The sequence below is a fragment of the Phyllobates terribilis genome, unplaced genomic scaffold (genome assembly GCF_046119375.1).
Source record: "Phyllobates terribilis strain yellow unplaced genomic scaffold, ASM4611937v1 Scaffold_7__3_contigs__length_470593459, whole genome shotgun sequence".
Taxonomy (NCBI): domain Eukaryota; kingdom Metazoa; phylum Chordata; class Amphibia; order Anura; family Dendrobatidae; genus Phyllobates; species Phyllobates terribilis.
Genome location: NW_027362767.1, coordinates 358,314,714 through 358,342,583, shown reverse-complemented (window position 1 = coordinate 358,342,583; position 27,870 = coordinate 358,314,714). Strand labels below are relative to the sequence as shown.

General features: G+C 42.2%; 1 protein-coding gene across 2 annotated transcripts in view; it reads left to right on the top strand.

Annotated features, from left to right (window-relative positions):
• Positions 1-14,567, top strand: part of HPRT1 (hypoxanthine phosphoribosyltransferase 1) — a 37,152-nt gene extending 22,585 nt beyond the window's left edge. Inside the window, exons 6-9 of one of the 2 annotated variants that reach the window (XM_073641313.1) lie at positions 1,636-1,718; positions 3,667-3,713; positions 9,706-9,782; positions 11,579-14,567. In XM_073641313.1, coding sequence (XP_073497414.1) covers positions 1,636-1,718; positions 3,667-3,713; positions 9,706-9,782; positions 11,579-11,626 — 255 coding nt within the window. In that variant the 3' untranslated portion in view covers positions 11,627-14,567. The remainder of the gene's footprint in view (positions 1-1,635; positions 1,719-3,666; positions 3,714-9,705; positions 9,783-11,578) is intronic. The other variant, XM_073641314.1, reaches the window with a different exon arrangement.
• Positions 14,568-27,870: the final 13,303 nt, after the last annotated feature.

Here is a 27,870-nt window from a genome sequence, read left to right as displayed (position 1 = left end):
CATTTTCAGGTCTCTCCAGAGATGTTCAATTGGGTTTGGGTCAGGGTCCTGGCTGGGTCAGTCAAGAATAGTCAGAGTTGTTCTGAAGCCACTCCTTTGTTATTTTAGCTGTGTGCTTAGGATCATTGTCTTGTTGGAAGGTGAACCTTTGGCCACGTCTGAGGTCCAGAGCACTCTGAAAGAGGTTTTCATCCAGAATATCTCTGTACTTGGCCTCATTTATGTTTCCTTCAATTGCAACCAGTTGTCCTGCCCCTGCAGCTGAAAAACACCCCCATAGCATGATGCTGCCGCCACCATGTTTCACTGCTGGGATTGTATTGGGCAGGTGATGAGCAGTGCCTGGTTTTCTCCACACATACCGCTTAGTCTTATCACCAAAAAGTTCTATCTTCATCTCATCAGACCAGAGAATCTTATTTCTCATAGTCTGGGAGTCCTTCATGTGTTTTTGAGCAAACTCTATGCGGGCTTTCATATATCTTGCACTGAGGAGAAGCTTCCATCGGGCCACTCTGCCATAAAGGCCCAACTGGTGGAGGGCTGCAGTGATAGTTGACTTTGTGGAACTTTCTCCCATCTCCCTACTGCATCTCTGGAGCTCAGCCACAGTGATCTTGGGGTTCTTCTTTACCTCTCTCACCAAGGCTCTTCTCCCACGATTGCTCAGTTTGGCTGGACAACCAGGTCTAGGAAGACTTCTGATGGTCCCAAACTTCTTCCATTTAAGGATTATGGAGGCCACTGTGCTCTTAGGAACCTTAGAAATTATTTTGTAACCTTGGCCAGATGTGTGCCTTGCCACAATTCTGTCTCTGAGCTCCTTGGGCAGTTCCTCTGAGCTCATGATTCTCATTTGGTCAGACATGCACTGTGAGCTGTGAGGTCTTATATAGACAGGTGTGTGCCTTTCCAAATCAAGTCCTATCAGTTTAATTAAACACAGCTGGACTCCAATGAAGGAGTAGAACCAACTCAAGGAGGATCACAAGGAAATGGACAGCATGTGACTTAAATATGAGTGTCTGAGCAAAGGGTCTGAATACTTATGACCATGTGATATTTCACTTTTTCTTTCTTAATAAATTTTCAAAAATTTCTACATTTCTGTTTTTTTCAGTCAAGATGGGGTGCAGAGTGTACTTTAATGAGAAAAAAAATTACCTTTTTAGAATTTACCAAATGGCTGCAATGAAACAAAGAGTGAAAAATTGAAAGGGGTCTGAATACTTTCTGTATCCACTGTATATGATTATTTGCATATTAAAGGCAAATTCCCTTCATTTCCAAATAAAGGGGCTGTGGCACTTTGTGGGCCACCTATACCCCATCTTTGGAACTTTCTAAATTAACAAATTATTGAATAATAATAAAGCATCTATAAGATCAATCAATAATTTCCTATGAATATTGTAGTGATATCTCTAAGCTAGGTCTTGTCAGAAAGTAGTTAGGGCTCAGGTGGCTCTATATTAATATGCTGTAATCAAAACTTCTCACTCTAAAAAGTACAAGTAACGTAGTAAAAAGTGCACATATTGGATGGATTATTATTATTAGGCAAGGTGATATATAATATAATAGAATACTAATTATATAATTTATTTATTTTTTATTTTTTTATGGTTCTTGCAGGACATCATTGATACGGGAAAGACCATGAAGACATTACTCGCAATGCTCCAGAAGTACAATCCCAAGATGGTTAAAGTAGCCAGGTAACAATGAGAAGAACTCTCAAGACTGATGTGGATACTATTCATCATTGCTTGTGCACATATTACATATAAAAGTGAAACTCTCCTGAAAATGATTTTCTTATAATAATAACTCATTAAAGTGTAGCTGTCATTTTATAAAGGTTTTTATGAATTATAAGTGGTGACTAGTGGAGGTCTGGATCTTGAGACCCTCATTAATCAGTCAAAACATTGCTCTGAAGTCCGCAGCTCCTGCATGAGTGGAGAGCGGTGTACTGATTCAAGAGTCTTTGGATCCGTACACAGATCTGTAAGAACCTGAACTATTGGACTTGTTCTGGGCACACAGCTCAAGCAGGAGCTGTAGGGGTCTCGGGACCCAGACCCACATTGATCAGTAACCCTATGCAGTGCCTGTACATGAAGAGTACCTGTCATTTCATAAAAGTTAAGTATTTTTTTTTTTTTTTTATAGAGGGGGGGTATTCTCAGGTTTAAAAGTTATTCCCTAACTCTGGGATTGGGGATAAGTTCCTGATCACTGGGGGTCTGAACGCACCAATCCCAAGAATCAGGGCTCTGGAGGACCCCATGTAAACCAAGCGTCACTCCATTTATTCTTAATGAGACTACTGGAGATAGTCTGGCGCTATGCACTTCCATAGGAATGAATAGAGTGGTGGTGCGCATAATTGCACACCATTCACTCGGGGCTCTTCAGAGTCCTGGTTCTCGATCGGAGGGGATCAGACCTCCAGCGATCGGGAAATTATAACCCATCCCATGAATAGAGGGAGATAACGTCCCAACTTGATACCTCTTTGTTAAAGTGTAAGGCCTCATTCAGACCTCAGTGATTTTTCTTCAGTGTTTGAATGCCAAAACCAGGAGGGAAACATACAGGGAAAACTATAATTGAAAGATTTACTCTTCTGTGTTTTGGAGACACTCCTGGTTTTGGCATAAAATACTGATAAAAAATCAGTGACGTCTGAATGAGCCCTAACTGTTGTTTTGGGAAAACGAAAGCAGAATATCTGTGCCTGCCTCTAGCTCCACACCCTTACCCTCTTCATAGAACTTTTTTGAGCAGTGACCTCAGTAATGGCAAAATCCACACACTGAGCACAGATTTTACATGTGAATTGAAATTGAAAAATCAATCCAGAAGGAGAAACAAGCGGATTCTTCTGAAAAAATATATTACAAAGTTGCTTCTTACACTATTAATTTCCAAAATAAATATTAAAACAACTGAAACTCTTTTAAATAAAAGCGTTTGGTGAGCAGGCAATATTGACAAAATGGTATAAAAAAAAAAACCCCAAAAAAACCTATTCCTTGCCTGATAAATCCCTCAACGCTCCAGTGTACCCCCTCAGTCTATTTACTCTCCAGCATTGGTTATGTGCAGTATACCCATGGGACTGGTGCATGTAAAGCACTGACTGATTCGTGTGCAGTCTACCTACATGACGGTGGTTGCTGCTGGGAAGTAAAGAGATGTCAGGCACCTGTGCAGTGCCTAGGCAATTATCAGATAAATAATGGCTCTTTTATACAGTTTTCAACTTTTTAGTGTAATTTTGGATGCTGCTGGAAAACTCCTTTTTAATATAAAATGGTATAAACCAATTGACCTTTATGGCAGCCGCCAGCAGGAGGTGCACACTTGTAGTAAATGTAGCAGCTACTCTGCTTGACTTGCCAGGGCACTCATGTAACCATGCACAGGGATAATAGATTGGGCCATGCTGACAATCCTGCAGAGAGAATTGCATATCTGTACGTTGACCTCACTTACACAGATCTGACCATTCTGCACATATTGATAGCTTACTGCCCTGTGAACATTTACACTTTGGTACAAATTTAGTAAATTATTTCCTGTGATTATTATTTAGAGTTCAGTATCTCTTGTAACAAGTTGGTTTGCATTTTAATTATTTCATTATTTTTTGCACAGTTTGCTTGTGAAGAGAACTCCCCGAAGTGTAGGTTATCGGCCTGATTGTAAGTAGCCTTCCATTGCGTTGTATGGTACATTAATAGGGAAATTGACTTGCGCACGGCAATCTGTAATGGTAATAAAGGGCTTGTTTCTACTCAAATCCCTTTCCATATCATCTATTGGGTCATATAAATATAGTGTGGATCAGCAGTGTTTGATAAAGCTGAGATGTGGAGACGCCGGTTCACCTATGTGTTATTTAGACCAGGGTTCCCCAACTCCAGTCCTCAAGGCCCACCAACAGGTCGTGTTTTCAGGATTTCCTGAGTATTGCACAGGGGATCATTACATCACCTGCACAGGTAATAATCCCATCACCTGGGCAATACTAAGGAAATCCTGAAAACATGACCTGTTGGTGGGACTTGAGGACAGGAGTTGGGGAACCCTGATATAGACAATATGTGATCTCCATTAATGGCCATTGCAGGTTGGCTCGCTGGCCACAGCATTTTCCCAGCTGCTTAGTCTGGAATGTCATTGATGAGCAGTAGAGGCTGGGACAAATATACACTATCCCCACAGATATGTCTCAGGAGTACATTGCTCTAAATACATCTGGTCTATGAAATTGTGATTGAATGTAACTATAAAACTCCTTCTACTTCCATGGGCAAAAATACCAGTTCCACCAGAGACATTTTGGTATTTTTCACTCCGTGTGTTTCCTTGTGGGGGTGGGTGGAGAAGATCAAGATCCATGTTGCAGTCAAAATTGAGAGGAAGAAGAAGGCTTAGCAGATCAGTCTTTTACCACTTCTCAACATTGGACATATCAGTATGTCCAATATCTGGTCCTTTCCGTTGATGCAGGCTCAGGAGCTGAGCCTTAATCATTCTCTGTGATTGACAGCTGTGTTACATAGACAACATCTGCGGCAAAAGGAGATGAGCGTTGCACTCTTTTGTTAACCTATTAAATGCTGATGTCAATCTCTGATCTGACAGCTGCATTTACAGATCACTTTGCTGAGGACACACCGTTCCACATACCCATAGGCCTTCTACGTGACGCAATTGCTAGTATAAGTGATTAGACGATCACATGTCCATTTCTCCTAAAGGAACTAAAAAGTAAAGTAATAGGTTAAAACAAAAAAATCACAACAACAAAAAGCTGGCCCTAATGGAGAGCAAGTTGTCAGTGCCGGGAGCTTGTATACAGCCGCTGCTCTCTATACACAAGAGTGGGGACTGAATCTGCACAGACGCCACCCCCATATCTGAAGCCTGAAGCCTCATATCTACAGGTTAATAGCGTGACAAATTCCCTGTAAACTACAAAATTGTGGGGGGCGGTTGAGGGGATTCAGGCACCACACCATAACAAAAAATGCAATACCAAGTGATCAAAACATTGTAGTTACCCTAAAATGGTATCCATGAAAATGAGCTCACCATGTTGGAAAAAAGTCCTCACACAGCTCAATTGACATTAAAATAAAAAATGTTACAGATCTCAAAAAATGGCGACACAAGCATATTTTTATTAGTTTCCTCATTTTTATTTTGCCTCTTGCAAATATTTGTTTTGCCAAATATTAGTACAGACCAAAAGTTTGAACACACCTTCTCATTTAAAGAAATTTCTGTATTTTCATGACTTTGAAAATTGTACATTCACACTGAAGGCATCAAAACTATGAATTAACACATGTGGAATTATATACTTAACAAAAAAGTGTGAAACAACTGAAAATATGTCTTATATTCTAGGTTCTTCAAAGTAGCCACCTTTTGCTTTGATGACTGCTTTGCACACTCTTGGCATTCTCTTGATGAGCTTCAAGAGGTAGTCACCGGAAATGGTCTTCCAACAATCTTGAAGGAGTTCCCAGAGATGCTTAGCACTTGTTGGCCCTTTTGCCTTCACTCTGCGGTCCAGCTCACCCCAAACCATCTCGATTGGGTTCAGGTCTGGTGACTGTGGAGGCCAGGTCATCTGGCGTAGCACCCCATCACTCTCCTTCTTGGTCAAATAGCCCTTACACAGCCTGGAGGTGTGTTTGGGGTCATTATCCTGTTGAAAAATAAATGATGGTCCAACTAAACGCAAACCGGATGGAATAGCATGCCGCTGCAAGATGCTGTGGTAGCCATGCTGGTTCAGTATGACTTCAATTTTGAATAAATCCCCAACAGTGTCACCAGCTAAGCACCCCCACACCATCACACCTCCTCCATGCTTCACGGTGGGAACCAGGCATGTAGAGTCCACACGGTGGTTGGAACCAGAGATCTCAAATTTGGACTCCTCAGACCAAAGCACAGATTTCCACTGGTCTAGTGTCCATTCCTTGTGTTCTTTAGCCCAACAAGTCTCTTCTGCTTGTTGCCTGTCCTTAGCAGTGGTTTCCTAGCAGCTATTTTACCATGAAGGCCTGCTTCACAAAGTCTCCTCTTAACAGTTGTTGTAGAGATGTGTCTGCTGCTAGAACTCTGTTTGGCATTGACCTGGTCTCTAATCTGAGCTGCTGTTAACCTGCAATTTCTGAGGCTGGTGACTCGGATAAACTTATCCTCAGAAGCAGAGGTGACTCTTGGTCTTCCTTTCCTGGGGCGGTCCTCATGTGAGCCAGTTTCTTTGTAGCGCTTGATGGTTTTTGCAACTGCACTTGGGGACACTTTCAAAGTTTTCCCAATTTTTCGGACTGACTGACCTTCATTTCTTAAAGTAATGATGGCCACTCGTTTTTCTTTACTTGGCTGCTTTTTTCTTGCCATAATACAAATTCTAACAGTCTATTCAGTAGGACTATCAGCTGTGTATCCACCTGACTTCTGCACAACACAACTGATGGTCCCAACCCCATTTATAAGGCAAGAAATCCCACTTATTAAACCTGACAGGGCACACCTGTGAAGTGAAAACCATTTCCGGTGACTACCTCTTGAAGCTCATCAAGAGAATGCCAAAAGTGTGCAAAGCAGTCATCAAAGCAAAAGGTGGCTACTTTGAAGAACCTAGAATATAAGACATATTTTCAGTTGTTTCACACTTTTTTGTTAAGTATATAATTCCACATGTGTTAATTCATAGTTTTGATGCCTTCAGTGTGCATGTACAATTTTCATAGTCATGAAAATACAGAAACTTCTTTAAATGAGAAGGTGTGTCCAAACTTTTGGTCTGTACTGTATAAATTCTTATTAATTTACTATGTACTGTTGAAACCAGAAGTTTACATAAACTATATAAAAAGACACATTTGCATGTTTTTCTCAATATCTGACATGAAATGTTTCCCTTTTTAGGGCAGTTAGGATTACCATAATTTTTAATATTTCCCAAATGCCAGAATAGAGAGAGAATGAATGTGACGCGCCCCCTGGGCCGTGGGGTACTCGGTGCAGGGCCGGTCTTTGCTAGAGGAGATGTCACAGTGGCGGTGACCTGGTCTGTGACCCAGGGTGTTCAATCAAAAGGGGAATTATTTACAGGGGATTTATAGTTTTTATAAAATGTTCGTGACTCCACCTGTGGTATGCGGCTATGTGGAGCCACCGCTGCGGAGCAGGTCCTCTGGAGCTGGTGTTAGTGCAGCCAGGTTGGTTCAGCTCTCCACAGGTAGAGCTTGGCTCCAGGGCAGTGTAGATGTTGTAGTGCAGGGGTGATGGCGCAGATAATAATCACAGAGACTGTGGGGTGCAGTCCTCAGGGTCTTTACTCACGGTTGTTGCAGTCCAAGTTACAGGTACCAGTGTAACTTCCCTCGTCGTGCTGCGCTTACTCAGGGAGGGTTCAGTCCATCCTCAGATATCTCCGGAGTACTTAGCGGGACCCCCTTCTGTGTGTTCTCTCTCTGGCCGTCTCCCTGCACCTCATACCAAGTGTCCCAATCTGGTACCCGCGGGCCTTGTCGGGTGACGTCTGTTCCGTCCCCTGGGTCCTCTATAGCTACCTTCTTAGTGAGACTGATATGGACTGTTGGCTGCAGGACTTGAAATACTGCAGCCTCTGGTTTCTAGTTGAGACGTACAGTCTTCCGCTAGTTGAGGGACTGGTCCCCTTTGTGTGGCCTGACCCCTCCACCTCCTGGTAGATTCGGGCGTACGGGTTGCCTCCAGCACTGCCCGTACCCCTGGGGTCCTTTCCTCGTTCTTGGAGCCCTTCCTGCTCCTCTCTCCTTCAGTACTGGGCCTTTCCTCAGGCCCTCCGCCTGAGCAGAGCTCCTGCTTCTAACTCCTCTCTCTCTGTAGACTGTTCCCTCTCACTGCTCTACTCTAACTAAACAAGATGGCTTCTCTATTTATACTTTCCTTCATGTGCTCCCCTAAGCTACTTCCTCCACCCACACCCACTACATAGCTCCTCCCATCAGCTAGGGACCAGGGACTGTGCTAGGAGCAATCTCGCCCTGCCCCCACTGCTGGTATGTGTTGGATGCAGGTGTTAGGGTCCCGAGCTGTACTCCTTCCTTACCTGAGAGTAAGATGCTGTACCTCTGTTGCGACCGAACCCTCAGGGGCGCCACAAATGTTTTAAGGCATTTTTATTATTTACTGCAAAGTCAAAAGTTTACATGCATTCAATTAGAATTTGGTACCATTGCCCTCAAACTGAATGACTTGGGTCAGATGTTTGGGATATCCTTCCACAAGCTTCTCACAATAGTTGGTCAGAATTTGGTCCCATTCCTCCTGACAAAACTGATGTAACTGATCCAGGTTTGAGGTCGCCTTGCTTGCACCTGCCTTTTCAGCTTTGCCCATAAATTTCCAATAGGATTGAGATCAGGGCTTTGTGATGGCCACTCCAAAACATTGACTTTGTTATCCTTAAGCCACTTTGTTACCATTTTGGCAGTATGCTTCGGGTCATTGTCCATTTGGTAGAACCATTTCCGCCCAAGCTTAAACGTCCTGGCTGATGTCTTGAGATGTTTCTTCAGTATTGCCACATAATCTTCTTTTCTCATGATGCAATCTATTTTGTGAACTGCACTAGCAAAACAACCCCACAACGTGATGCTGCCATGCCCGTGTTTCACAGTTGGGATGGTGTTTTTAGGCTTCCAAGCTTCTCCCTTTTTCCTCCAAATGTAAGGATGGTCATTATGCCCAAAAAGTAAAATTTTAGTTTAATCAGACCACAGGACATGTCTCCAAAAATTAAGGTCTTTGTTCCTGTGTGCATTTGCAAACATTAATCTGGATTTTTTGTTTCTTTTGGAGTAATGGTTTCTTCCTGGCAGAGTGGCCTTTCAGCCCATGTTGATACAGTACTCCTTTTCACTGTGGATATTTAACAATCTTACCAACTTCAGTCATCATCTTCACAAGGTCTTTTGCTTTTGTCCTTGGGTTGATATGCACATGTCTGACCAAAGCATGTTCATCTCTGGGACACAGAACCCGTCTCCTTCCTGAGAGGTATGATGGCTGGACATTCCCATCTTGTTTGTACTTGCATATAATTTGTTTGTACAGATGAACAAGCCACCTTCAGGTATCTTGAAATTGTACTCAAGGATGAGCCAGACTTGTGTATGTCCACAATTCTCTTCCTGATATCTTGGCTGATTTCTTTAGACTTTCCCATGATGCTATACAAAGAAGCAGTGTGTTTCATGTGTACATTAAAATACATCCACAGGTGTGTCTCTAACTCAGATGTTGCCAAAAAACCTATCAGAAGCTTCCAAACACATGACTTCATCATATGGAAAGTCCAGAATAGTTTAAAGGCATAGTAATCTTAGTGTATGTAAACTTTTGACTTTGCAGTAAGTAATAAAAATGGCTAAAACAACATTCTCTGAGATTATTCTGGCATTTGGCAAATATTACAAATTATGGTAATCCTAATTGACCTAAAACTGGAAAGGTTTATTCTGATTTCATGTCAGATATTGAGAAAAACATGAATGTGTCTTTTTATATAGTGTATGTAAACGTCTGGTTTCAACTGTATGTATATGCGCGCGCATACTTTTTTTTTTTTTTGTACCTGTTCTTTGGCTATGTACACCCTTAATTCGTGTAACTTTTCAGTTGTAGGATTTGAAGTGCCAGACAAGTTTGTTGTGGGATACGCATTAGACTACAATGAATACTTTAGAGACTTGAACGTAAGTATTTTACACTTTTCAGAGTACAGAAACTTTAGAAGAAAAAGAAATTCAAATAAAAAGGGCACAACCCATCCACCAGCAGTAACTGCATCAGCTATACTGTCGCTTAGCTCTGTGGCTACACGCTGATAATCGGCATTTCTGAATTTTGCCAGCCAAGATGGTCGGTGGCTTGTCCTCAGTGCTGTAATGGGGAGAATTTGGAACATGCAGTAGAAGTGGAGACTAGCAGAAAATACAGGTGAATCGCACAAAATTAGAATATCATTAAAAAGTTAACTTATATCCATTCTTCAATACAAAAAGTGAAACCCATACGTTATATAGAGTCATTTCAAACAGTGATCTATTTCAAGTGTTTATGTTAATGTTGATGATTATGGCTTACAGCTAATGAAAACACAAAAGTCATTATCTCAGTAAATTAAAACAATTAACACCTGCAAAGGCTTCCTAAGCATTTAAAAAGGTCCCTTAGTCTGTTTCAGTAGGCTCCACAATCATGGGGAAGACTGCTGACTTGACAGATGTCCAGAAGGCAGTCATTGACACACTCTACAAGGTCCCAGAGTTCCAATTTTCATTTGGAAATCAAGGTCCCGGAGTCTGGAGGAAGAGTGGAGAGGCCACAATCCAAGCTGCTTGAGGACTAGTCTGAAGTTTCCACAATCAGTGATGGTTTGTGGAGCCATGTCATCTGCTGGTGTAGGTCCACTGTGTTTTTATCAAGACCAAAGTCAGCGCAGCCGTCTACCAGGACATTTTAGAGCACTTCATGCTTCCCTCTGCTGACAAGCTTTTTGGAGATGGAAATGTCATTCTCCAGCAGGACTTGGCCCCTGTCCACACTGCCAAAAGTACCAATACCTGGTTTACAAACAACAGTATCACTGTGCTTGATTGGCAGCAAACTTGCCTGACCTTAACCCCATAGAGAATCTATGGGGTATTGTCAAGAGGAAGATGAGAGACACCAGACCCAACAATGCAGACGAGCTGAAGGCTGCTATCAAAGCAACCTGGGCTTCCATAACACCTCAGCAGTGCCACAGGCTGATCGCCTCCATGCCACGCTGCATTGATGCAGTAATTGATGCAAAAGGAGCCCCAACCAAGTATTGAGTGAATTTACTGAACATATATTTCAGTAGGCCAACATTTCAGATTTTAAAAACATTTTTCAAGCTGTTGTTATAAACTATTCTAATTTACTGAGATAATGACCTTTGTGTTTTCATTGGCTGTAAGCCATAATCCTCAACATTAACAGAAATAAACACTTGAAATAGATCACTCTGTGTGTAATGACTCCTATATAATATGAGTTTCACTTTTTGTATTGAAGAACTGAACTAAATTAACTTTTTGATGATATTCTAATTTAGTGAGATGCACCTGTACATTGGGGCCGATTTATCACAGTGGCTCATGCTGGATGATACATTTAGGACATTATTTAGATACTCTTGTGTAGCTTTAGTTTTTTAAACCATTTTTTCCTGCCAAAATGTTGGCATATCTTAAGCCACACCACTCCCCACGAAGATGCTTGCTCCATTCAACTAAGCTGCAAACTGTGTTTCAATAAGATAATGGATCTAAAACCAGATCTATAATGTTGGGCGTAGTCGCATAAGTAAATTCCCCCTATTGTTTGAGTATGGGTAGTAAGAGACCTATGTCAGAAGATCTCTTGGATGCTGTAGTATCTTCCTTCTCTATCTATCTCTCATCTCTCCATTTTCCTCTTCCAGCCCGGTCCTGTCTGACATGCTGTATTCTGTTTATTTCAGCACATCTGTGTGATTAGCGAGGATGGGAAGGAGAGATACAAGGCATAAAAGATACTTGAACCATTGGTCAGTTGTCAGCTCCTAAGGCTGGGATGGATTTCCTGACCTCGTGCTCCTAGACATCATCCACATCACATACTAGATGCCTCACTGCATGAAAAAAATATATACCTTGTCCGCTCTGTCACTTCAGTATGTATTGCTCATGAACGGGTCTCCATGCTGCATAATGGGATGTACACAATCTTTGGAATATGTAAGATTTGCATTTCTTTAATTGATGAGTAATACGGTTTCACGCAGGGGGTTGTAAAGACTTGATTAATGGCATTAGCTATATAAAACATCACCCTTTTTCTTTTTAAAAAAAAATGTTAAAGCTTCCTAAAACTAAAGTTTAATTTACACTGCCCAACTATGGTGAAAAGGCGTTCTTATGAACTCTTGTTTCTTGATTATGGGCCCTGTCACCCAAAGAATGAGCAAAGCCTACTTTGCCGTGTGAAGTGATTTTTAAGCTTGCTTATAAATCATCATTCTCGGCAGCACATGTGCTGCCAAAAGCAGTGACTATCTATGTGCACATAGATAATCTATAAAGGTCACTCTGTGCACATGGAAGTGCAGTCGGCCTTTCTAAACAGGCTGTGACACAACCACTAAACGGTTTTCATGCAGCTGATCTTTTATAGAGCGGCTACAGTCTTCTCGTCTCCATGCAGCACAAGTCTACTGGGAAATATATTAGTTTCATTGGTCCTTGATTCTTTCTATGTAGTTATGGGAAATGGATTGGATGGTCCAGGCCAGGAATGTAATCGCACTGGTCTATAGGGGACTTTAATTGATTTGATTGGGGTATCTGCACCACACTTACAAGTAGGTATATAGCTTTTTGTGAGTAATGTACATACTTGTAGGTACTATTCTTTCATACAAACTCTCTATTAACATAAATGACACTTTATTGACCCTCAACAAAATGGGAGAGTTCATAAAACACATCATGGGAGATAAAAACCAGCCAGGACTCCAAACAATCATGAGAATGGGGTCCCAAAGTCGCCTGTGTCAGTTACTGCCTATAGCGTGGTTGTCACACATGCTTGTTTCATTCTCACTGGTGGCTTATAATCCCCCATTCTTCAGATCTGTGGGGGTCTCTGCAGCAAGTCCTCCAGCTTATCATGCATTTATAACCTATTCTATGGATAGGTGATGCATGTTTATGGGGCAACCCTTTTAATTGGATATCCGAAAATTGTTTTTTCTAAACTGGAAAACTTTATTGAAAAGTTTTAAGAAATGACTCTTAACACAGCTTCCAAGTTATGAGCAAAGGAAAATACAACCTCCTATGAAAACAATTGGGTATTTTAATAAAATGTATCAAATGTATTTGTGAATTTAGTCACAAGGGAGTCACTGCTGAGTGCCCCAACAACCTCAAAATGTGGCCTGACATGCATGGTCATTTCTCTCACTATTTACAAGTTTGTTTTCTTTAAGTGTACATCCACAGGGGTCATATATATTGGAGATTTTCATCAGTGGAAAATCCACAAAAGAATATTCATCACTATACTAAGCTGATTTTGTTGTGGAAATGCCGCTTACTTTGCATTGCAAAGGGCAAAAACTTGCAGAATAACATGAAATCCTACAAATTTAGAATCCGCACTGCAAACCAATTTTCTTTACATGTTTTGAGGTGTTGCAAATTATCATCCTTAATGCTGATATTGTAACACACTGGATTTTTCACTCCGATAATCTGCATAATGTCTGACTTGTGTGGATGAACCTTTAGTTTCCTGTACTGTGAAACTTAGTGGATTTTCCATTGCGTCTTTGCTTGCAGAAAATCGGCTTCATTTTACAATGCATAATTAAGGGATGTCAGCAAATCTGCAGCAATTGACATCTGTAGCGTAAAAGTGACAAGAGCTGTTGGTGCAAGATCTGCGGCATGACAATTTATGTTGCACATATAAGTGCGAATTTCACCCTCGGTAAGGCCCCCTTCACATGTACATGTGGCATCCGTTTTCACATGTACCGGTGACGCCTATCCACACGTACCTATTAGAACCTATGGTGATCTTCACATGTCCATTTTTTTTTTCCCGGCCGCATGGATGACAAACCCATACAAGTCTATGCATCCATGTAAAGCACGTACAGCACATGGATGGCATCTGTGTGCTATATGTGTTTTAACATTGTAAAGTATAGGAGAAGCTTTGTATTTGATTTTTCTTAAGCCATACTGGAAAAAACTGACGCATTGATCCAAAACACTGACACCGGTACCTGTATTATACAGATTTGTGACGGGGGGCCTAATGCAAAGGGTGATATTTGCAGCTCCTCCACACATTTTTTGCAAGAATATCTGCAGCGGTGAGTACCACTGCCAAGAATCGCTGTGGCCGTAAATATGTTCCATGGAAACATAGCCCTACTCTTAAAATCTGTCTAAATTGAATACCTTCAGCAAGTAGTGATGCAGGAGTAAAGAACTGATGACTTTTTTTTGTTTTGTTTTTCAACCTGTACACTGTGAAGTATAGGATTGATGATGATAGACCTTGAGTAGACATTTTTTTTTTTTAAAATGTGTAATTTATTTTTTTATATATAAATAATTTTAGTTGTAGTGTTCTGCTTTTTAGAAATACAGCAAATCCAGAAACAACTTAGACTTGTGTATTTTGAATACAATTCGATAATAAAACTCGTCAGAATGGTCCTCCAAAATATTGCAAAAAAATGTCTTTTCAGATGTAAAAGCAGTATGCTTTCTCTTTATTTTTACATATATTTAAAGAAAGTATTTATCTTTGTCATGAGCAAGGTTGTGAATAAGCTGCTTGTAGGAAATGTTATCCTCAGACTGAACTCTAATTTTTTTAATGATTTTGAAGAATATTCAGTCTGCTCTCAAAATAGATGTTTACACCATTTATGTAATCCTGCTGTCCATGACAATAAAACCTAAAAAAAACAAAAAACATTGTGTGTAAAATCTTTTTTTTTTTTTTTTTTTAATTTGAAAGATGATGGAATTCAGATGAAAGAACAATATTAGAGTGGTTTAGATGTAACTGAGTTTTTCGGGCATCTTGTAATCTATCCTTGGGGCTGGTGTAGACTACAGTATTTTCAGTCCGAGTTGTGATCCGACATAAAATCAGATCGCACATGGACCAATGTTATTCAATGGGGCCGTGCACATGTCCCTTTTTTCTTTCTTGGACTGAGTCTGAGGGAAAAATCACAGCGTTCAGAATTTTGCATCCATAGACTTGCATGGCAGAGTGCGATCCAATTTATGTGTTTGTGGAAAACTTCGGACAGCACTCGGATGACATCAGAGTGCAGTCTGATTTTCACCGACTGACAGAATGGAGAGCTTTTTTTTTTTTTCTTTTTTGTCCATTTTCTCGACATCTGAGAAAACCGGATCAAACTCTGATCAGAGTGTGATTAGCATAATTGGCCCGCTTCTTTCGGATGAGAGAAAATACGGTCACGTGACCTTAGTCTTAGGATATGTTATCAATATCTCATAGGCCAGGGCCTGACACCTCCAACAATCAGCTGTTATCAAGCTCCAGCTGTGGCCAGATGATGGGAGCTGATCTGGAATACTGGGCAGGAGCAGCTATATATTGATCGGAGGCTGTGCAGTGTAGCTCCGATCACTTAATTACATCTGGCCACCTCCAGAGCCAATAACAGCTGTTTGATGGGAGTGCCAGACCCCCATCGATCTGAAATTAATGACCTGTTCAAACGATTGTCCATTCCTATGGTATTGATGGACTACCCCTTTAAAGTGTAGTTTTGTTGCCGATCTTGGAATTTTTTCCCTCGGCGTCCTTTCTGCATCGGCGGCTGACACTGGTATTGCTGTGCAGAGAGCCGGTCTCTGCGTGGCAATACACTGCATTACAGCGCTGATGTCGGCGGCTGCTGGCGATAGTTACGGGGTCTGTGCCTGCGGGCCGCAAGAAGCAGCCGGAGTAGCTGCGTGTTTGAGACCCTTGGTGTAGACCCTTAGGGTATGTATGCAGTTCGAGTATTTGATTGCAGAAGTTTCTGCATCTCTTGGCAGCAAAACTGCTGTGAAAAAATGCATATTTGCATGCTTTTTTGTAAGCATTTTTTTTGCAGCAATGAATGCTTTTTAGAGCTAAATAAGGATATTTGAAAAAATAAACGTGGGATATTGCTTTAACTGTTGGATTACCATCAGACATGGGGTGAGTATATTGGGTTAATTTAAATGATTAAACAATGTGTCTGTTTTATTTCAACTAAAGTGTTTTATTCTCAGTGTGGGTTTATTTAACTCTTTACTTACAGGTTTAGTAATGAGGGTGTCTGGCTGACACCTCTTCATTACTAAACCTAGGGCTTAGTGTCAGCAACACTTAATCCCATTACGCCAATTCAACTGCACCAGGGCATAGGAAAAAGTCTGGGGCTAAGTGCCAGAATTGGCACTTCAAATATGAAGTGCCATTTCTGGGGCAGCTGAGGGCTGTTATTTTTAACCTAGGGAGGGGCCATTAGGCCAACATGTTCCCTGGCTATTAATAAGAGCTCACAACTGTTTGGTTAGCCTTTAGGGTACATCCCCATGATCAGGAACCAGCACCGTTTTGGATGCAGCGTATTTTCACTGCGGTCAAAAACTGCATTGTAATGCCGCACTTGTTTTGTCAGTACATGCGGATGCACCACATGTAATGACATTTCAATCGGTCAAAATCTGCAACGGAGACTAGCGTCTCCACAAAAAAAAATTGACATGCTGCTGCTCGCAAACCTGCACCGCGGGTGAGTACTCTGCATCAAAAACAAGCACAGTGGGCATGGGATTTCAATAACTCCTATCCACTGTATTGTACTGTAGGACACAATGCAGGTAAGCTGCGTCAAAAACGCTATTTCTGATCGTGGGCACTGGCTAGATTACAGGGGGACCCCAGAAAAAAATTGACGTAGGGTCCCCCTATAAAATCTAACCAGAGCCTAAACAGACAGCTGCAGGCTGATATCAATCGCCAGGGAAGGGGCCATGGATCCTGGCCCCTTCCCTGGCTATTAAAATCAGCCCTCAGCTGCCTCAGAAACGGCTCATTAATAAGATGCAGCAAATCTGGAGCTTAGCCTCGCTCTTTCCACTTTCCCTGGTGCGGTGGCAAGTGGGTAATAGGGTTGTGATTCATGTCAGTTTTGTATTGGCAGCTGACATGAAGCCCAGGTTAGTAATGGAGGGCGTCTATAAGACGCCCCCATTACTAACCCTAGTAGTAAAAGTTTTTAAATAAAGAGACAGCATGAAAAAAAATCCTCTATTTGAAATAAAAGTCCACACCATTTTTTTTTTTTTACACATTTAAAAATAAAAGTTGGGAGCGTATTTGAAACCATTGCCCCCTGTAAAAAAAAAAAAAAAAAAAAAAAAAAAAAAAACAACGAAAAAAATAATCATCACCTGTCCGACATGATGAAGTAATCCAAAGTGTCCCACGATGATCGCACTTCTACAGTACAGCCAGCTGACACAGGAGTGTAATCGATCCTGTGTCGGTGCACAGCGCTGAGCTGCCGTGAGACAGGTCACAGTTCATCAGCTGATGAACTACAGTGACCTCTATCACAGCAACTCAGCGCTATGGACGCGCCCCCTGGGCCGTGGGGTACTCTGTGCCGGGCCGCTCGTTGCTAGGGGAGATGGTCACAGTGGCGGTGACACGGTCCGTGACCCAGGGTGGTCAATAAAAGGTGTTATTTACAGGGGATTTATAGTTTTTATATAATGTTCGTGACGCCACCTGTGGTATGCGGCTAAAGGGAGCCGCCGCTGCGGAACAGGTCCTCTGGAGCTGTTGTTGGTTCAGCTCTCCACAGGCAGAGCTTAGCTCCAGGGCAGTGTAGATATTGAGGTAGCGGTTGTGGTGCAGTGTAGTGCAGGGGATGATGGTGCAGCAGTAATAATTCAGACAGTGGGGTGCAGTCTTCCGGATTTATTCACAGTTCTCACTTTGCTCCTGGTTACAACTGCAGATCATAACTTCCCACGTCGTCCTGTGCTTACTCAGGTACCTCCGGAGTACATAACAGGACCACCTTCTTTGTGTTCCTTCTGGCCGTCTCCCTGCACCTCACACTCAGTGTTCCAATCCAGTGACCGTGGACCTTGTCGGGCGACGTCTTCTCTGTGCCCTGGGTCCTCTATGGCCACCTTTTCGGTGAGATAGATGTGGCTTTTGGTTGCAGCACCTGAAATGCTGCACCCTCCGGTTACCTAGTTAAACGTTGCAATTCTCACTAGTTAGGGGCCGGTCCCCTCTGCGACCCGATCCCTCCACCGCCTGGTATATTCGGGCTTACGGGTGGCCTCCAGCACTGCTAGTACCCCTGGGATCCTTTCTTCACTCCTGGAGCATTCTCTCTGCTCCCGTTCCTTCCTCCTCTCCTCCTGGGCCTCCTAACTCAGGCCCGCGCTTTCCCAGAGCAGAGCTCCTGCTCCCAACTCATCCTCTGACTCAGACTCCCTCTAGAATGTTCCACCCTCTCTTTTATATTGCTTCTTACTGAGCTCCCTTGAACTACTTCCTCCACCCACACCCACTACATAGTTCCTCCTACTTTGGTTACCCCCCCACTCCAACCAGGGACAGGGCTCAGCAGAGGAGCAGCGCATCTTGCCCCTCCTGCCGGTCTGGAGTAGAGTAGTGTTGGATGCAGGTGTTAGGGGCCCGGGCAGTACTCCTTCCTTACCTGAGAGTGAGATACCACACCTGGGTGAGATGCAGTACTTCTGTGGTGACTGAACCCGCAAGGGCGCCACACTATACACTGCGGGAGCGATCACACTCCTCTTAGTGTGTAGCAGGCTGGAGCAGTCACATCTCCTGCTGTGACTGTTCTATAAATGATCTGATCGCCGTGGGACACTCTGGATTACGGTGGATAGGTTAGGGATATGGTGTTTTTTTTATTTATATTTTTTTTACAGGGGACAATGGTTTCAGGGATTTGGTGTTAGGTGAGTATAATGTGTTTTTTATTTCAATATTTATTTTAACTTTTTTTTTTTTCTGTCAGCACAGGCGCTGACAACTTTCATCAGCGACGCCTACACTCGCTGTTTTCAGCGACACCAGTCGTAGGCTGATGGGAGTAGTCTCTCATCAGATGACGCCTGTCACCTTCGGTCAATTCTTTGTACATTTTTTGCACCATTGACTTCAATTGCGTCGGTCAAATGCGAAGCAAAAATCTGCAGCAAATCCTCAAACATTTTTATACCTGTGTTTTTGCTCCGGATTTGACTGACTCAATTGACGTTAAGGGGAAAAAACACAGCAAAACTGCACAAAGAATTGACATGCTGCAAATGTAATCGCACAGCAAATCCTGAAAGGAAAATAACTGATCATGCGCACAGCACTTCAGGGTTCTCTTTGACTTAGTTGGCGGAAGGATTCCCTACTGTTTTTGGGCCAATTCTGCACGGAAAAAAACTGTGTGCACATAGCCTTAGACTACCCAAATCGCATTTTCTTTTACATCATGTGGACAGTTAAGTGCATGTGTATTGCTTACCTGGCGAAAAAAACAGCACCAAGATGCACTGAGGGAAGAAGGCAAGCCAAAATAGGCCGTGTGATGTGCTCTGGCCAATGTTCCGCTGGAAAACCTTGGGTCCTGACATTTACGTGGATAATCACATGCATCAGACCAAGTACACCATTTAATGGCTGTGTTATTCCCTAATGTTTCTCTTCGTAGGATAAAGCGCCCTGTCACAGCAAAAATTGTTCAGAATAGGTCTGAAAATGATGTATAAAGTTGTTGACTTGGCCTCTGAAATCCCAAGATCTCACTCTAAGGCTATGTGCCTACGATGTACAATTGAAGCAGAAAATCTCTGCATGTTCTTGGCAGTAAAAACGCTCGCGGATTTTACATGCGTTTTTACATGCGGATTTGACTTGCGTTTTTCAAATGCATTGTGACCTCAAATCCGCATGCGGAAACGCACAAATAATGGACATGCTGCGGATTTTTACACAAGGAAATTCTGCAGCATGTGCACAGAACATGCAGATTTTCATTGGGGATCATGGGGCACGGATTACCAAGCCTTTATGCTGCGGAAATTCCGCATCAAAAAACGCTTGAAAAATGCATAGTGGGCATGCAGCCTAATTGGGCACTTACAGGGTGCAGGAAAACCAAGAGTAATCCATGAAGACTACCTCACATTTAACAGAACTAAAGATGAGCGAGCCCGAACTTAAAAGTTCAGGGTTCATACCGAAAACTTAGTGTCCGGTGCTAAACGCCAAACATTGACTTCTGGAAGTCCGTTGCAATGTTCAGAGTTCCAGGGAAAGTCCGGGAGGAGAGAGAATTTTCCAGCTCAAAAGTTCGGGTCACCATTTTTTTTCAATGGGGTTCAGGTTCTGCTTCAAGTTCTGGTACCAGACTTGAACTTTTGGAATAAAGTTCGGTTGGGTACCAGACCCTAAACTTCCTATGGTCCGTTTTTCCCTAAACAGGACTTAAAGGAAACTTGTCACATTAAACATTGTCTGATTTATTGACAGCATGAGTTGATATATTGAAACAGAGTTTGGGGGCTCGCTCTTTAGCCCCATTGGCACGCTAAGACCATGATTGTATGGTCCTGATGGTTGCTATGGCAATTCATGGCTAAATAAATGGCCTTAAGAGTCTGCTGGGTATAGGGGCTTGTTCAGATGTTGGCAACATTAAGTTGGTGAAAATAAAATTTGTCATTCCACTTTGCATTCATTCTTGAAAAGCACCTGAAGAGGTAATAAACTACCCTTTGAGCAGTTTTGAATATATTGAGGGTTGCTGTTTTTAAAATAGTCCTTTTTGGGGGTTTTCTGATATATAGGTCCCCCAAAGTCACTTCAAAACTAAAAAAAAAAATGTTTTTTAAATTTCTTTAAAAATGTAGTAGTAATTTTTCAAACGTTCTAACAAACTAGGTAAAAGTACATTTTATAAATGGTGCTGATGTAAAGCAGACGAGACTTTTTTTCTGATATAACTATTTGGATTAAAGGAATGATTATTTAAACTTTGAAAATTGCTAATTGTTTTGTCAAATTTATATTTTTTATAAAAGCAAAATATATAGACCTAAATTTACCATTGTCATAAAGTACAATGTGACTCAATCACTGGGATATGTTGAAACATTGCAGAGTTATTGCCAAATAAAGTAAATAAAATAAAAATTCTGTGGACAGAGTTTCAGCAGATCAATGTGCTCTGCTCCTCCCGTTGCATAGAATGCTATATACAACTAGGACTGTATATACAATACAACCGGTTCTTTTTAAAGGATCTGCTGCTAATGTTTTGTTGCCAGATACCACAGGACTCCTTCAGAGGTCTTGGGAAGTTCATAACTTGACAGATCAGAGCAGTTTTGGCAGCACAAATAGGACCTAGGAGATACTAGGCAGGTGGCTTGTCACTATAATGGCAGATCAGTGTGTAAAACTAATCTGGCTACATTTAAACTACTTATTTTCATAAAGGCGTAACCTATTTTCAGCTTTCAGGGCTAAGCATAGTTATTTATTTTTGTAATTGCTGCATTTCAAGAGCTTTAAAGGGGTTGTCCACTTTATTATAACAAATGTGTTGGGGAACATGGCTTTGTGGCACTCACTTAAGAGATACGGTAAGTATTACAGCTTCTGCACTTGTAATAGCAGCCTTCCTCTGAGATTGTACAACTTCAATGACCGCCACATATTACATGTATGTTAAGTAACAAATAAACAAATATATGACAAAAAAAATAGTTCCAAATACATTTTATTTCACATACAAAACCTACATGTTGGATGTCTAATATCAAATCACTCTTAGTCGTTTTGGGGGGGTGGGGGAGGGGAATACAAATCATACAGTAATATTAGTACTCTTCTAGTGGCAGAAAAATAATAAAAACCCACTAAGGCGTCAAGAAGCCATGTCACTGAGATAGTAAGTATGGCTTCTGAAATGTAAAGCAGTAAAATAAAAAAACATTCTGGTCATTAAGTGGTTAATGCCTGACATGCTCAATCCAATCACCTTGGCAGTAACAAAAAACAAACTAAACTACTACAGGTTCTGGCGACTTGCTGGCTGATGGCCATACACTGCTCTTGTTGTATTAAAGGCAGTTTGTCAGCACAAAGCAACTATTCAAACCAAATGACAGTGCTCTATATACCCTCGGCGGTCATCTCTGCCCCCCCCCCTGTCTTTATGGATTCATATGAGCCAGAGGTGTGTGGAGATAGATGGAAAAACAAGTAGGTGGGAAGGTGTACTGAACTGCTCTACGCACCTGTGCTTGGTTTGAACAATCACTGCTGACACTCCCTTTAAGGGTCTTTTCTGATATACATACAGTAAATGATAACATTGAAAAAAACATGAGCACAGGCATATGAGCAGAAGCTCCAGCTAGACCAGAGATCTAGGGCCTAAGGAATACCATATGTAGAAATAGCAATGTCTGGCGCATGAAGGGTCCAGGAGCTTTGGGGGTAAACCTTCCTTATATGCAGGGAAGAGTAGCATTACTAAAGCAGCAGTGTAATACTGGAGAGCAGCAGTCATCACACTCCAGTATTTACGTGCTGCTACAGCATCACTACATACACCTTACCATGAGGTCACATACTGCCATTCAGCATCACTGGATCCTGCCTTCATTGGTGGGATAGTCGCCGTTTTGAGGGTCCCATGGTTGTGGTCATATTATATGGACTATAAAATCATGCTGTTTACATTGGGGGAGTCCCAATCTGGAAGTCACTGTCCCACAGGTGACAAAACCTACATCTACGTTAATACAGCCACTTTCGTTAGTTTTAGGAATAATCCTGGCCAGGAGCGAGGAGGAAGATTTAGGAGTTGAAATTTTAATTACAAAAAAAGATCACTACAATCTTGAAAAAAATGTTCATATGGATGATTAATGCAGGACAACTAGAACCGCTGTTCATGTAACCGATTAAAATGTGTGAAATCTTAAAACAGCAGATTTATATATATATTTTTTTTTAATTCAGCCTTTGCAAAATTAGAAATGTTTATAATCTATTCCACTACCTTATTTCTATATTGTATACTGCGTATGCTGTTTCCATGGCAAGTTAATGCCCTTTACTCTTTTAGAAGCTTCTTTCAACTGCTGCCCAACAAGATCTGTCTATACTGTATTCAGTCTGTGTAAGTCACTTTCGCCCTCTCCCTACAAAGGAGGCTGAGCAAGAGGGCACATAGGGAAAGTCCCACCCACAGACTGAATGCAGTGCACAGATCTTGCATAGCAGCAGTTGAAAGCGGCTTCTAAAAGAGCAGAAACTGGACATTGAAAGATAACTGCAACAAAGTGTTTGGGAGGGAAAGAAGCAAAATAAGTTACAGATTTTTGTAATGTACTTCATTACCTTAAATGGAATCTGACAGCTGATGCATGCTTCTTGTAGCATTTCAGCCTTATGTGTTTAACTGAAAGGATGCAGTAGTTCAGAGAAAGGCATAGTTTAAATGCCGCAGGGGACAGAGCTGCGCGAGAGGCTAGTTGGACAGGTAGATTCGTGGTAGCTTCTCCCTGTCCCAATCCCCTGGATAGGTCTCTTCCTACTAGCGCACGCACGGAGACACCCGACAGCAGGCAGGAAGGAAGGAGTTGCCGGTGATCTGCCTGTCCAACTACTCTCCTGTGCGGCTTGGTCACTGGCAGCTTTTAAACTATGTTTTTCTATGAAACGCTGCAGCATTTCAGAGTTAATTATTAGTGTTGAGCGAGTATGCTCGGGCCGAGCTCCGAGTATTTACAGCTGCTCGGTGATAAGGTTAAATCGCTCCCGTGTGCATGATTTGCAACTGTTTGACAGTTTTATTACATGTGAGGAATGTCTATTTCTTACACATTCCTCACATGTAATAAAGCTGTCAAACAGTCGCAAATCATGCACACGGGAGCGATTCAACCATATCACCGAGCAGCTATAAATACTTGGAGTTCGGCCCGAGCATACTCTGACAGAACATACTCGCTCAACCCTATTAATTATATCTGACTGAAATAATGCAGCCAGCCAGATACATGCTGCCCCTGGATCAAGTAGCATGAATCACCTGTCAGGTACCCTCTTCGGCTGGTCAATAATTGTATGAAAACAAGTTACTCAAGTAATGAAAAGTGGTCTCAACACACAACAAATAATTGTTAAAGAAACTTAAAGGGATACTATTTTAAAGTTGTTGCCCAGTAAAGAATTTATTTTCCCTTTTCTGGTATCTCATTTTTGGCTGTTTTAAAGATAGCAGGCATAATAGATCCTGGGGTGCTTAATCAAATTATTTTGCCATTTGAATGCTTCACAATTCTGACTCATCAGCAGCAGTCTCTTATCATTGGTGGCAGTGGTCATAACAAGAAGCCTCAAAGTGCAACTTAACTGCTTGAATAGCATAAGCAGCTCAGTTTTAGGCCTAAGTATTTGGTCAGTATTTTTTCTCAGGAGTGGGAGCCAAAACCAGGTGAGGAACAATCAGAGAAAAGGTATAATAGAAACAAGTCACCAATTCTGCATTTATCACCCACTTCTGAGAAAAAATACTGACCGAATACAGATATTGGGGCCATGCCCTAATTCACATATCTACGATGCAATTACTGAACGTGGGTCTTCTGATCTGAACTCGACAGCCCCATAGGCATAAATGCGGATGTTGACTTCAGATCAGGAGACGCGTGGCCAGTCCTTAATCAGATGGCAAAACACAGATATGAGTCCGTACCTAAGCCAAGAGCCGAGGATAGTGATGACCAGAAGCTACTTCAACAAAGTGACTGCACCAACCCAGCGAGCAGCCAGCTCACAAGTTGGGAGGCAATATAAGCATAGACGTGGTGTGCAAATGACACCTCCACGGCCTCGGGAGCTTTTCCCTTGGGACTGAAAATTCATTTCACGTGTAGTCACAGCGTACCAGGTAGGGTGCCTATACATTAGTCACTTTTTGTCCTACGATGGAGGATCGCTTAAGCAGCCCAACACCTGGAGCACAGCCGAGAGGGGAGTTTAAGTGCAGGCAAAGCAGCTAATGTGTAGCAACTTCTGGCAGTTCAGTCTGACAGAAGGTAAAGCAGAGAAATACAGAGCTTAAACAACGTATTCCTGCATACTGTCTTTCAAAGCTTAGTGTGCTCTCTTTTCCATGCTTACTCCATCGACTTATAAGATGTGGTCGTGTCTTTGTGTCGCTGTCTCCTCACCTTTCTATGTGTGAAAGGGTTAACTAGTTCCAAAACAAAGTTCTAGCATTCGTCTTCTAGATAAAAAAAAAAAAACAACCTATAATTCTTTATTAAATGTTATTAAAATCCAAGATGATAAAAAAAAAAACCTGCAAACAATCCAAGGTCAAAAAATATAGTCAAATATATTTTGACCCTGGATTATTTGCAGTTTTTATCATACTGGATTTTAATACCATGTAATAAAGAATGTTTCTTTTTATGTAAAATGAGTGCTGGAACATCGTTTTGTCTTGTTCTCGAACCAGTATGCAGCACCCATTAGCTGTTTGGGAAATGTATCACTGCTTTGTCAATTAATCTTAATGCTACATGAACTGTCTAAAAAAAAAAAAAAAAAAAAAGATATACTTTTAAAACAGTGAGCAGAGATTTTTTTTTGTAGTTTTTGCATGTTGTAAGAGGGACAACCTGTGCTTCCCCTTCTGCATCCAGTTTGTGTGTTCTTCCCTGTGCAGAACAAGACGTTAGCCCCCTCGCATGTGCTACTGATCGGTCCAGAGTTTTTTTCCCCTCCACTCCATCCCTTCATACTGTACGGGAAGGTGTATACCTGACCTCTTGTTAACCTCTCTCCCTCCTCTCAGTCTGACCTGTTTAGTCTAGGTTCACACTGTTGCTGAAGTATTTGCTGTAAGATTTGTTTTCAAGTTCAATCTTTCTTACTGAAAGAAAATACTTCCTTGCTTTCTGTTAAAGTGACAGACAACTAAGCCAAACCCATTATATTCTATGGGGTCCATCTGGTGCCATTTGTGTCCGGGGGTTTAGCCTGCTACTGCAGGAGTTTTATTTTTCTGTTCCCATAACTAAACAGAAAAACAAAACTAATTAGTGTGATTCTAGCTCTAAAACCTAACAAATGTGAGATGAAACTGTTCATAGGGTGTGTTCACACATATTGGATGAGTTGTGGAATACCTCCAGAGAATGCTGCTGGGAAATCCACATGACAAATCCATAAGAAGTCATGCAGTGAAGAAGAATATAAATTTACAAAAAAGAGGGTGGAAAAAAAAAACTTTATTTTTAAGCAAAGGACCCAGCACTAAGACATACTCACCTCACCGATCCTCTGCCAATCCTGTTCCAACACGGACATCCTGACACAGGGACCTATAGGGAATGACTGACCCACACAAAGGCAGGGAACGGTAACGGGAGGAGATCAACAAGGTGAGAATGCATTATTCTGAGTAATTTTACATTTTTTTCTTTACTGGACAACTCCTTTACGACCTTTCTTCAATCATCTCCAAAAATCAGCTATTATGCACCGAACCACAACACACAAAAGACAAGATTTGTTTGTTATTCCATGTACTGAGATACGAAGGGTGGCTCATCTCTGACACGAAGAGGCAGCTCAGAATGGTCTGTATCTCCTTGTTTCTACAAACCATGATGTGCTGCTACCTCAGCCCAGAGAGGTCTTGTTCCAGCAACTGATGTCCCACTGAACCATCACCCTGTAAAACAAGATCAAGAACAGTATGAATAAATGACAACAATGTCCTTCACATAATAAATATATATATATATATATATATATATACACTGCTCAAATAAATAAAGAGAACACTCAAATAACACATCCTAGATCTGAATGAATGAAATATTCTCATTGAATGCTTTGTTCTGTACAATGTTGAATGTGCTGACAACAAAATCACACAAAAATCATCAATGGAAATCAAATTTATTAACCAATGGAGGCCTGGATTTGGAGTCATCCCCAAAATTAAAGTGGAAAAACACACTACAGGCTGATCCAACTTTAATGTAATATCCTTAAAACAAGTCAAAATGAGGCTCAGTATTGTGTGTGGCCTCCACGTGCCTGTATGACCTCCCTACAACGCCTGGGCATGCTCCTGATGAGGTTGGGGATGGTCTCCTGTGGGATCTCCTCCCAGACCTGGACTAAAGCATCCACCAACTCCTGGCCAGTCTGTGGTGCAACGTGACGTTGGTGGATGGAGTGAGACATGATGTCCCAGATGTGCTCAATCGGATTCAGGTCTGGGGAACGGGCGGGCCAGTCCATAGCTTCAATGCCTTCATCTTGCAGGAACTGCTGACACACTCCAGCCACATGAAGTCTGGCATTGTCCTGCATTAGGAGGAACCCAGGGCCAACCACACCAGCATATGGTCTTACAAGGGGTCTGAGGATCTCATCTCGGTGCCTAATGGCAGTCAGGCTACCTCTGGCAAGCACATGGAGGGCTGTGCAGCCCTCCAAAGAAATGCCACCCCACACCATTACTGACACACTGCCAAACCGGTCATGCTGAAGGATGTTGCAGGCAGCAAATCGCTCTCCACGGCGTCTCCAGACTCTGTCACGTCTGTCACATGTGCTCAGTATGAACCTGCTTTCATCTGTGAAGAGCACAGGGCGCCAATGGCGACTTTGCCAATCCTGATGTTCTGTGGCAAATGCCAAGCGTCCTGCACGGTGTTGGGCTGTAAGCACAACCCCCATCTGTGGACGTCGGGCCCTCATCCCACCCTCATGGAGTTGGTTTCTAACCGTTTGTGCAGACACATGCACATTTGTGGCCTGCTGGAGGTAATTTTGCAGGGCTCTGGCAGTGCTCCTCCTGTTCCTCCTTGCACAAAAGCGGAGGTAGCGGTCCTGCAGCTGGGTTGTTGCCCTCCTACGGCCTCCTCCACATCTCCTGGTGTACTGGCCTGTCTCCTGGTAGCGCCTCCAGCCTCTGGACACTACGCTGACAGACCCAGCAAACCTTCTTGACACAGCTTGCATTGATGTGCCATCCTGGATGAGCTGCACTACCTGAGCAACTTCTGTGGGTTGTAGAGTCCGTCTCATGCTACCACGAGTGTGAAAACACAACCAACATTCAAAAGTGACCAAAACATCAGCCAG